This window comes from Macrotis lagotis, chromosome X, assembly GCF_037893015.1.
Source record: "Macrotis lagotis isolate mMagLag1 chromosome X, bilby.v1.9.chrom.fasta, whole genome shotgun sequence".
NCBI classification, from domain to species: domain Eukaryota; kingdom Metazoa; phylum Chordata; class Mammalia; order Peramelemorphia; family Peramelidae; genus Macrotis; species Macrotis lagotis.
Window position 1 is genome coordinate 669,839,468 of NC_133666.1, and position 9,783 is coordinate 669,849,250.

Below are 9,783 nucleotides of genomic sequence, written 5' to 3' on the forward strand. Positions count from 1 at the left end.
AGGATCAGAGGGAGGGGATCAGAGCTGGGCTTTTGGGCAGATTCTTCTGACAAAGATTTATAAAAAGGATTAGGAGGAAAAAAGTAGAAGGGGTGAGACATCCTGCCTGTTCAGAACTCCAGTCACTGCCTAGTTCTTCCCAAGTCTCCTTTGAGTCTTGTGATTAATAGTGAGGACCAGAGCAAGTAGGTGACACAGTGAATAGAGCCCTAGCCCTGGATTCAGGTGGATTGGAGTTTAAATCTGACCTCAGACATTTAATACATGCTTAGCTATGTGACCCTGAGCAAGTCACTTAACCCTATTGTCTTACGAAAAAAAAAAAGTGAGGACCATCAGATCTTTGGGAGAGCAGGTGGCTCTCCTGGGCAGAAAATTGGCCAAAGTATTTCCTCTGCTACTACTTACTAGAGAACTGTGGGGAGACTCAGATTTTGGGCTCTCCAAGGAAGTGAGCTCATTCTCTTCAGAGGAGTAAAGCAACTGGGATTCCATGATTTGGCTGGTGCTATGAGCCAGACTCCTTGTGGTCTCTTCTGGGCCTTCTCCCTCCTCTGACTGCTCACTTGGTGTCTCATCAGTTTTCTCCATGCTTCCTTTGCTTTGGGATGTTTGGCTATCCTGGCTTCCTTTACTTTGCGATGCTTGGCTTTCCTGGCTTCCTTTTCTTTGGGTTGCCTGAACATCCTGGCTTCCTTTTTTGGGGGATGCTTGGCTATCCTGGCTTCCTCTTTTGGGGGATGCTTGGCTATCCCGGCTTCCTTTTTTGGGGGATGCTTGGCTATCCCGGCTTCCTTTTTTGGGGGATGCTTGGCTATCCCGGCTTCCTTTTTTGGGGGATGCTTGGCTATCCCGGCTTCCTTTTTTGGGGGATGCTTGGCTATCCCGGCTTCCTTTTTTGGGGGATGCTTGGCTATCCCGGCTTCCTTTTTTGGGGGATGCTTGGCTATCCTGGCTTCCTTTTTTGGGAGATGCTTGGTTATCCTGACTTCCTTTTCTTTGTGTTGCTTGGCTATCCTGGGTTGCTTGGCCATCCGGAGGGGCACTTTCTAGGTGCTTTCCTAAGGTTCCTTCTAATGGATCATCTTCCTCAAATGGCATCCTTCCCAATTTGCATATCCTTTAAAAAAATCACAATGTCATCAGAACCAATATGGGTTGTTCTTTCCAGGATGAATTCTTACCCCTCAGTCTTAAGGGTTAGACTCAGTCTAAGAAACAGAACCCAAGAGTTTTTTCTCTCGGAAATAGTAACAAGAAAACAAGTCAGTCCTGACCCCCCCCCCCCAAGAGAGATCTCAGAACTTTTCTGTGGATTCCCCATTCTAAATCAGGAAGGAGCTCAGAGGCCCTTTTCTGGTCCTGGTGCAGAAGTACATTGGAGATCCTCATGCTAGGAGAGGGATCCCAAAGAGAAGATTGCAGAACAGATCCCCAGTGAAGCCTCCATAAAGGAATGGGGGGAGGGGGGTTGTTGGGGGGGGAGGCTGGAGTGGGGCCCAGGGATGAGAAGGATGAGAAACCACAAAACAGCAGATATTTCTACAAGCCTATCCTCTTCTTCCAAGGGAAGACTTCCCTGGAGGCTGAGACTGTCTCCTTTGGGCTTTGATAACCCAGGGTCTGGGCTATCCCTGGTGCTGAATGAGTGAGATCCTTTTGGGAAATTCCAGAGCTACTGAGAAGTCTGGAGGTGTCTGTGAGGGGAGGAAGGGGTGGTGTTCTGGGGCTGGGGCCAGGTCTTCTTCCTCTTTTTCCTTCCCTGGCTGGGGGAACAACAGAAGTTTAGCCATTAAGGGAGGTACCTAAAGAATCACAGAAATGGAACAGAATTCAATCAAACACACATTTATGAGCTGGAGGATTAAAAAACCAAACCAAAATACAAGCAATAGCTTTCCTCAAGGAGCTTACACCCCATCAGAGTAAAACCAAGAAACTCTTTAAGCCAATGCAAAATGGAAACAAAAGAGCAGTTTTGGGAGGGAGGGTGGGCTCCAGCTCCCAGGGGTGATCCTAGGAGTGGTGAGTACCACTTGTGGGTTTGAAGAGGCAGAGGTGAGAAGGGGGACAATTTGAGAAAAGGTTCAGAGAATGGGAACAGCAAGGGGTCAGTCTGGCTGGAATGTGGGATGTTTGAGAAGGAAATTCATGTGAACTTAGTCTGAAAAGATCAACTGGAGCCAAATGGTGAAGAGCTCTCAAGCTCTCAAGGGCCCAGAGGTGAGAGGAGGCCCCTGGAACTTCGTGGGGGGGAGGGAGGGCAGAGAGGATGGGGAGATATGGTTAGATCTAGGCTTGAGGAACATCAATTGAGCAGCTGAACGGAGGACAGATTGAAGAGAGGAGAAAGCTAAACCACAAAGGAGAGAGCCTGCTTCAGTCATCGAGGCAGAGATGCTATGGAGAAAAAAAGCAAATATCTGATCTTGGCCACAACCTCACAAAGTAACTATTATCATTTCCATTTTAGAGTTGAACAAACCAAGTTAGACAGAGGTGAAGGGACTTGCCCAGGATCTCACAACTGGGAATTCAAATTCAAGTCTTCCCACAGCTCTTCCCACTTCACCACCCAAGAGGCTCCATGTGAATCAGTAAGACATGCAAACTGATTGGACACTGAGGAGAAGGGAGAAAGTCTATCCTGGAGAAGACATTCTAAGATATGAATGAGAAAGAAGCATGAGAAATAGGGAATGCTTTTTTTCTCCTATTGAGAAGTAAATAAAAGGAGGCTTTTGTTGAAGGAAGAGTCTCAGGGCAAAGCATTTAGCCTTTACCAAACAAGGAGTTGGGGTTAGGAGATATTCTAATGTCCTTTTACCTAGAACATTATTTGATCCTCTAATACACACACACATACACACACACAAACTTACATTATAGAAGTATGTGGAGTAGTGAAGACAGAACTAAATTCTCCATCTAATGACCTAGTGCTCAAATCTCAGCTTTGTCACTTTACTATTTATATCATCATGTACAAGTCACTGACTCCATCTGGGCCTCAGTTCCCTAATCTGTAAGATGAGGTGTGAGATGGTCTCTAAATCTAACTTGGTGATACCTAGGCAAAGATATCCACTACAGCCCACTCACAAATCTTCCCATAGACACACAATCCACACAGACAATATAAAAACTTCCATGGAGCTCCGAAACACAATTCTGCCAAAGCTATCTCCCATACAGTCACACAACTCCTGCAGTCCTAGAACATCCATATTTCCTACATACATAACTCCCCAAACATAACAAACAACACCTATACTTCCCATGTAAATACCATTTCCCCCAAAGCCACAGAAGCACAGAATTGATGGAGACCATTTGGTCCTATCTAAACCTGAATAAGAATTCCCTCCACACATTGAGGGCAAGTGGCTAGCCACCTTTTTCTTCTTGAAGAGCCCAGTGTGAGAAAGAGAACCTATTACTTCCTGAGATAGGCCATTTGCCTTTTTTTTTTAACAACTCATCATGGTTAGGAAACTTTTGTTGTTCCGTTGTTTTTGAGTCATGCCCCTCTGTGACCCCATTCCTTGCCAAAGTTGTTGGAGTAGATGAGGAAGCTGAGGAAAAGAGGGTGAAATGACTTGTCTCAGATTACACAGCCAGTGTGTGCCTTGAGGCCAGATTCTAACTTAGGAAGCTGAGTCTTCCTGACTTCCAGGTCCAGAACTGTACCCACTTTACGACCTAGCTTCCCTGATTTTCCTTCTTTGTAATTTCTATCCATTGCTCCAAGTTCTATCTTACAGGACCAAGCAGAACAATTTTTTTTTTTTTTTTTTTTTATGTGAGAGCCCTCTACCCATAAACAAGTCTTCTCTATTCCAGGCTAAACAACCCTGGTTCTGGTAATCAATGCTCACCCTGCAGAACTTGAAGTATGGCTGAGCTCCTTTGGCAGCTGTCTTTGTTCTTCCCAAAAAGGAGGTTCAGAACCCCATCCCTCCCATGGTAGACCTCTTCCATTATCAGGTAATATCTAGGTTGGTAGGGTCCTTGATTAAACAACAAAGTTCTTAGACCTCAGAAACCTTCTACTTCCTTCTGTCTTTCATCACTGGTCTGGGAGCACAGAGTTCTTATACCAGACCCTTTACCTGCTATTTATGAAGCACTATTTTGTCTGACTTCCTGTATTCATTGAGGAATTTGTGTCAGTCCTCCACAACTACAAAGCACCAGGGTGTGCTAGGGACCAGGTCCCTCTTCAGAACCAGAGATATAGACAGCATTGCCAGGAACTTAATGAAGGCTGGGGTCTCAGGTACCATATCTGACCAGGCCAAGGCTACCTTGGCTGAGTGAGCCCCCATCCTCCCAGCATCTTGGTAGGAGACAAAGAAATTTTCCAAGAGTCTGGTTGAGTTCAGCCAGGTCTCTGGAGACCTGATCCCAAATATCTATTGCCTAGCTTATCTCCCTGATGGCTCGAGTCCTTCTCTGGGATCTAAGAGATAACAAACAAGGGTCTCACAGGATCCTTAGAGGTGGGAGCCTAAAACCATTAATTAGGCTTCCTCTACACTAGGATCTGGTGAGATGAAGCACTTAGAAAAGCTTCAAGTCTCTGTAAGTGCTCACTGACTAGCTCAACTCATCCTCTCCTAAGGCCTGGGAGTCCATCCCTCTGGACCAACTGAGTCCCTTCCCTGGCTCACGCTCTCATAGCTCTCACTGCCAACTGCCTGCTGGGCTCTCCCCTTTCCTGGGATGACCCCTCTCTCAAACTTGGGTTCACTGACTTCACACTGAGCTTCTGTCTTGTCCTGTCTGTACTCAACCTTGTCTCCCTGTTTGAAGGGAAGCTCCTTGGGAGTAGAAAATGTTTCTGGGCCTAACTTTTATAGTCCAGGAGGGCATGGTACACAGGAAGTGTTTAATAAGTGTGTGCTGATTGATTGACCAAAACTTCCTCTTCTTCCCCATATGATGTCAATCTTCTACCCAGAGACCTGGCTTCTTCCACACCAGGTGCCCCTGGTTCAAGAGGAAGACAAAGCTCATTGGCCTTACTCAGCACTGTCCCCTTCCAAACCCTGCTCCCTCTACTAGAATAACTCAAGGCCTCTCTATTTCTGAAGTTCAAGCTGCAGACTCACAGACTTGGCACCTGTGGGCCTCTGAGTCACATGCTTGCCTTTCTCATTCTTCAGAAGCCCCTGCCTTCAGTTGGCATGTCCCTTCTAGCACCCTGGCCACCCAGCAGCCCCCCATCAGTCCACTAGATTCATACTCAGATGCTCAGAGATGCTCAGACGGACACTCAGAGCCTTATTCCCATCATCATCATCATCCATTCTGAAATTCCTTATGTCTTTCTCCCTCCATCTCACCCATTTTAAGCTCCTTCTCTGTCTTCCACTCAAACTCTAGTTCCTTCATTCTTCCAAGTTCTCTTCAGTCCATTCTTTTGAAATTCAACAAACATATATAGATCACCTATAGTGTACATGGGTTTACTATACCAGGTTCCAAGGACTACAAAATGAAAAGATTAAACAGATAATCCACTGGGAAAAACATTACAGCCACAGACAAATAAATAAATAAATAAATACTAAGTATTTAGAATGGGAAGGAAATTAATAAGGGTGGTGGTGATCAGACAGGAAAGACTAATACAGAAAGAAGCACCTACGGGGCAGCTAGGTGGTGCAGTGAATAGAGCACCGGCCCTGGAGTCAGGAGTACCTTGGTTCAAATCCGGTCTCAGACACTTAATAATTACCTAGCTGTGTGGCCTTGGGCAAGCCACTTAAACCCACTGCCTTGCAAAATAAAAAAAAAAGCACTTAAAATGAGCCTTGAAAGGAGTTCAGAATTCTAAGTGGGAGCAGTCAAGAGCTTAAGACAAGGACATTATTAAAAATAGCAAAAAATAATAGCTAACAGTTATAGAATACCTGCTATGTGCCAGAAGGCACTGTCCTAAGTATTTTATGATTAGTATCTCATTTGATCCTCACAACCCTAGAAGGTAGGTAGTATTAATATTTCCATTTTACAGATGAGGAAACTGAGGCAAGCAGAGGGGAAGTGATTTGCCTAGCAGCTAGTTAATGTCTAAGACTAGGTTTGAACTGAGATCTTCCAGACCCAGCTTCTACTCATCATATCATCTAAATGCCTCTGTGTAACCTGAACAAAGACAAAGATGTAGAGGACAGAATAGCATGTATAGGAAACAGGAAGTTGACCAGTTTGGTTAAAAGTGTGAGGAAGAGTAATATGAAATAAATTTGGAAAGACAGATTGGAATTGGCAATTGAGGGCAATTGGGGAATAGATGAACAAGTAAGTTTATGATTTTAATGGAAAAGTATTATGGGGTGGCTAGGTGGTGCAGTGAATAGAGCACTGGTCCTGGAGTCAGGAGTATCTTGGTTCAAATCCGGTCTCAGACACTTAATAATTACCTAGCTGTGTGGCCTTGGGCAAGCCACTTAACCCCACTGCCTTGCAAAAAAAAAAAAACCCACCTAAAAAAAAAGTATTATGGTATAAGAAATGACAAGCAGAATGCTTTCAGAAAGACCTGGGAACTCACATGGATAAAAATATTCATAACAGCCCTTTTTGTAGAGGCCAGGAATTGGAAATTGAGGTAATGCCCATCAATTGGGGAATGGCTAAATAAATTGTGGTATATGAAAGTGACAGAATGCAGTGTTTCAGAAACCATGAATAGGTAGACTTCAGAAAAGCCTGGAAACACTTAGATGAACTGATAATGAGTGAAGTAAGCAGAACCAAGAGAACACTGTAGGGGCAGCTAGGTGGTACACTGGAAAGCACTGGCCCTGGAGTCAGGAGTACCTGTGTTCACACTTAATAATTACCTGTGTGGCCTTGGGCAAGCTACTTAACCCCATTTGCCTTGCAAAAACTTAAAAGAGAGAGAGAGAGAGAGAGAGAGAGAGAGAGAGAGAGAGAGAGAGAGAGAGAGAGAGAGAGAGAGAGAGAGAGAACATTGTACACATGGACAACAACACTGTGAGTTGATAGTTCAAGTATGATGGATTTAGCTCTTCTCAGCAGGACAATGATCAAAGACATCTAAAGGACTTGTGATGGAAAATATTGCTCACATTCAGAGACATAACTATGGAGTCTGAATGTAGACCAAAGCATACTATTTTTAATTTTTAAAATTTTTTCTCCTCATGTTTTTTTTCCCTTTTTGTTCTGATTCTCTGTTTACAACATGACTAATATGGAAATATGTTTAACATAACTATACAATAACCTCTATCAAATTACTTGTTATCAAGGAGAGGGGGAAGGGAAGAGAGGTAAGAAGAAAAGTGTGGAAATCAAAGCCTTACAGAAAAATGAATGTTGAAAGCTTTCTTTGCATGTAGTTGAAAAAATCACTTAACTAATTAATTAGAAAGAAAAAGAAAGAAAAGCCTGGGAAGACCCATAATGTAAACTGATGCAAAGTGAAATGATTTGAACAGGAGAACATCTTATACAATAATAACAACATTGTAATAATGATCAATTGTGAATGACAGCCATTTTCAGCAATACCAAGATCCAAAACAATTTCCAGAGGACTTATGATGAAAAATGCTTTTCCCCAACTAGAGTTCAGTTTGAAGCATATTTTTTCCTCACTTTATTTTTTCTTGCTTTTTTGGGCAATAGGGAAATATGTTTTGGTTGATTTTATACATATAAGCGATACAATGCTTGCCTTTTCAGTGGGTGGGGGTGAGATTGCAGGGAAGGAGAAAATTTGGAACTAAAATAATTTTTTTAAATGAATATCAAAAATAAAAGATAGTAAGTTCATTTAAAAAAATTTGTTGGCTTTGTGAGAGATAGACTGGGAAGGGGAAAAAAAGTGACTTAGAACGTAATTGCAATCAATAGCCAGGGCTAGAAGCAATGGGGGTCTGAACTAGTGCGGGGCTGTTTAAATAGCAGAAATGATGTGGCAGCAACACATGCACAGACACAGAGGCACATACCACACATGTACACGCACACCACACACATGCACAGACACAGAGGCACATACCACACGTGTACACACACACCACACACACGTACACAGAGGCACATACCACACATGTACACGCACACCACACACACGCACACAGACACAGAGGCACATGCCACACATGTACACACGTACACACACAGAGGTACATACCACATATGTACACGCACACCACACAGGCACACAGAGGCACATACCACACATGTACACACACACCACACATGCACACAGAGGCACACACCACACATGTACACGCACACCACACACACGCACAGACACAGAGGCACATACCACACATGTACACACACACCACACATACGTACACAGAGGCACATACCACACATGTACACGCACACCACACACGCACACAGACACAGAGGCACATGCCACACATGTACACAGTACACACACAGAGGTACATACCACATATGTACACGCACACCACACAGGCACACAGAGGCACATACCACACATATACACGCACACCACACATGCACACAGAGGCACACACCACACATGTACACGCACACCACACACACGCACACAGACACAGAGGCACATGCCACACATGTCCACACAGAGGCACACACGCACACACACGCACACACACGCACACACCGGGGCCTGCCAGGCCAGAGCCGGCGCCCCCGCCCCCGCCCCCCCAGCAGTGACTCGGGGTGCCCCCGCCCCGCCGCACACAACCTCCCGGCCCGGCGCCCCACGAGGGTGCGTGGAGTCTCCCACGGGCGCACACGGGCCCCGGCCCCGGCCGCGGACACGCACACCCACGGCCTCACCTCCTCCTCCTTCCCCGGCTCCTGGGTCACCGTTCACGCCGCGGCCGCGTCTCCATGGTAACCGCCGCCGCGCTCCAACGTCAGGCCGTAAAGCGAGCGGGGGAGGCGTGGCCCACGTGCTTCCGGGGGAAGCCCGGCGCGCGCCTGCGCTCCCCCCCCGCCCCCCCCCCGCCCCTCCCCGGCAGGCCTGCGGGCCCTTGGGGGTCCGGTCCCACCCGGCCGGGGGGCTGGGCGGGGCCTCCCCAGCACGTTTCACTGAGGGAGGAACCCCCAGCTAGGGAGCTCTGCGGGCGGATTTGCACTCAGCGCCCCCTCGCCTCCCGGGCGCCACCCGGCGGTGCGCGCTTCCCCGGCTCGCTTCTTCCCCGGCTCGCTTCGCCTGCTAGCTCGCCGGAGGTTAAGCCCCCGCCCCCCGCGCCTCGGTTTCTGGTGCCTAACAAGCATTTCTTACCTGGATTGGCCCAAGGCCCGCTTCCCCTGCCTCGGCGCCCCCCAAGTCTGTCTCCTTGCACCTTCTCAGGGACTGACAGGTGACAGTCGGTTATGGAAGGATGTTAATTATCTCATTAAAAATTTTTTTTTTGTTTTTTGTTTTTTTAGTTTTTTGCAAGGCAATGGGGTTAAGTGACTTGCCCAAGGTCACACAGCTAGGTCATTATTAAATGTCTGAGGCCAGATTTGAACTCAGGGACTCCTGACACCAGGGCCACCTAGCCGCCCCTCATTTAAAATTTTTTTATTGTATTTTAAAATATAAAAAAAAAATCATTCTTTAGCTGGGGACAAAAAATAAGCCAGCAAGATTTGGGCCTTGGCTGTAGCCTGCCCAGCTGACTCCCCACTTAAAGTCATCAACCAGTATTTAATAAGTGGCTACAAGGTGCTGCCGGACACACTATGCTAAACTGTGGCTGCACTAGGACCTAGGGACTACTAGCCTGGTGGACTCCTGCTGGAATCCCA

At 46.3% G+C, this 9,783-nt stretch overlaps 1 protein-coding gene across 2 annotated transcripts in view; it reads right to left on the reverse strand.

The window, feature by feature from the left end:
* The window catches only part of CFAP251 (cilia and flagella associated protein 251), an 82,695-nt gene extending 73,790 nt beyond the window's left edge, over window positions 1-8,905 (reverse strand). For both annotated transcript variants that reach the window (XM_074205564.1, XM_074205563.1), the window contains exons 1-2: window positions 8,821-8,905; window positions 409-1,120 (exon numbers count right to left, since the gene is read on the reverse strand). In XM_074205564.1, coding sequence (XP_074061665.1) covers window positions 409-1,101 — 693 coding nt within the window. In that variant the 5' untranslated portion in view covers window positions 1,102-1,120; window positions 8,821-8,905. The remainder of the gene's footprint in view (window positions 1-408; window positions 1,121-8,820) is intronic.
* Between the last annotated feature and the right edge of the window lie 878 nt (window positions 8,906-9,783).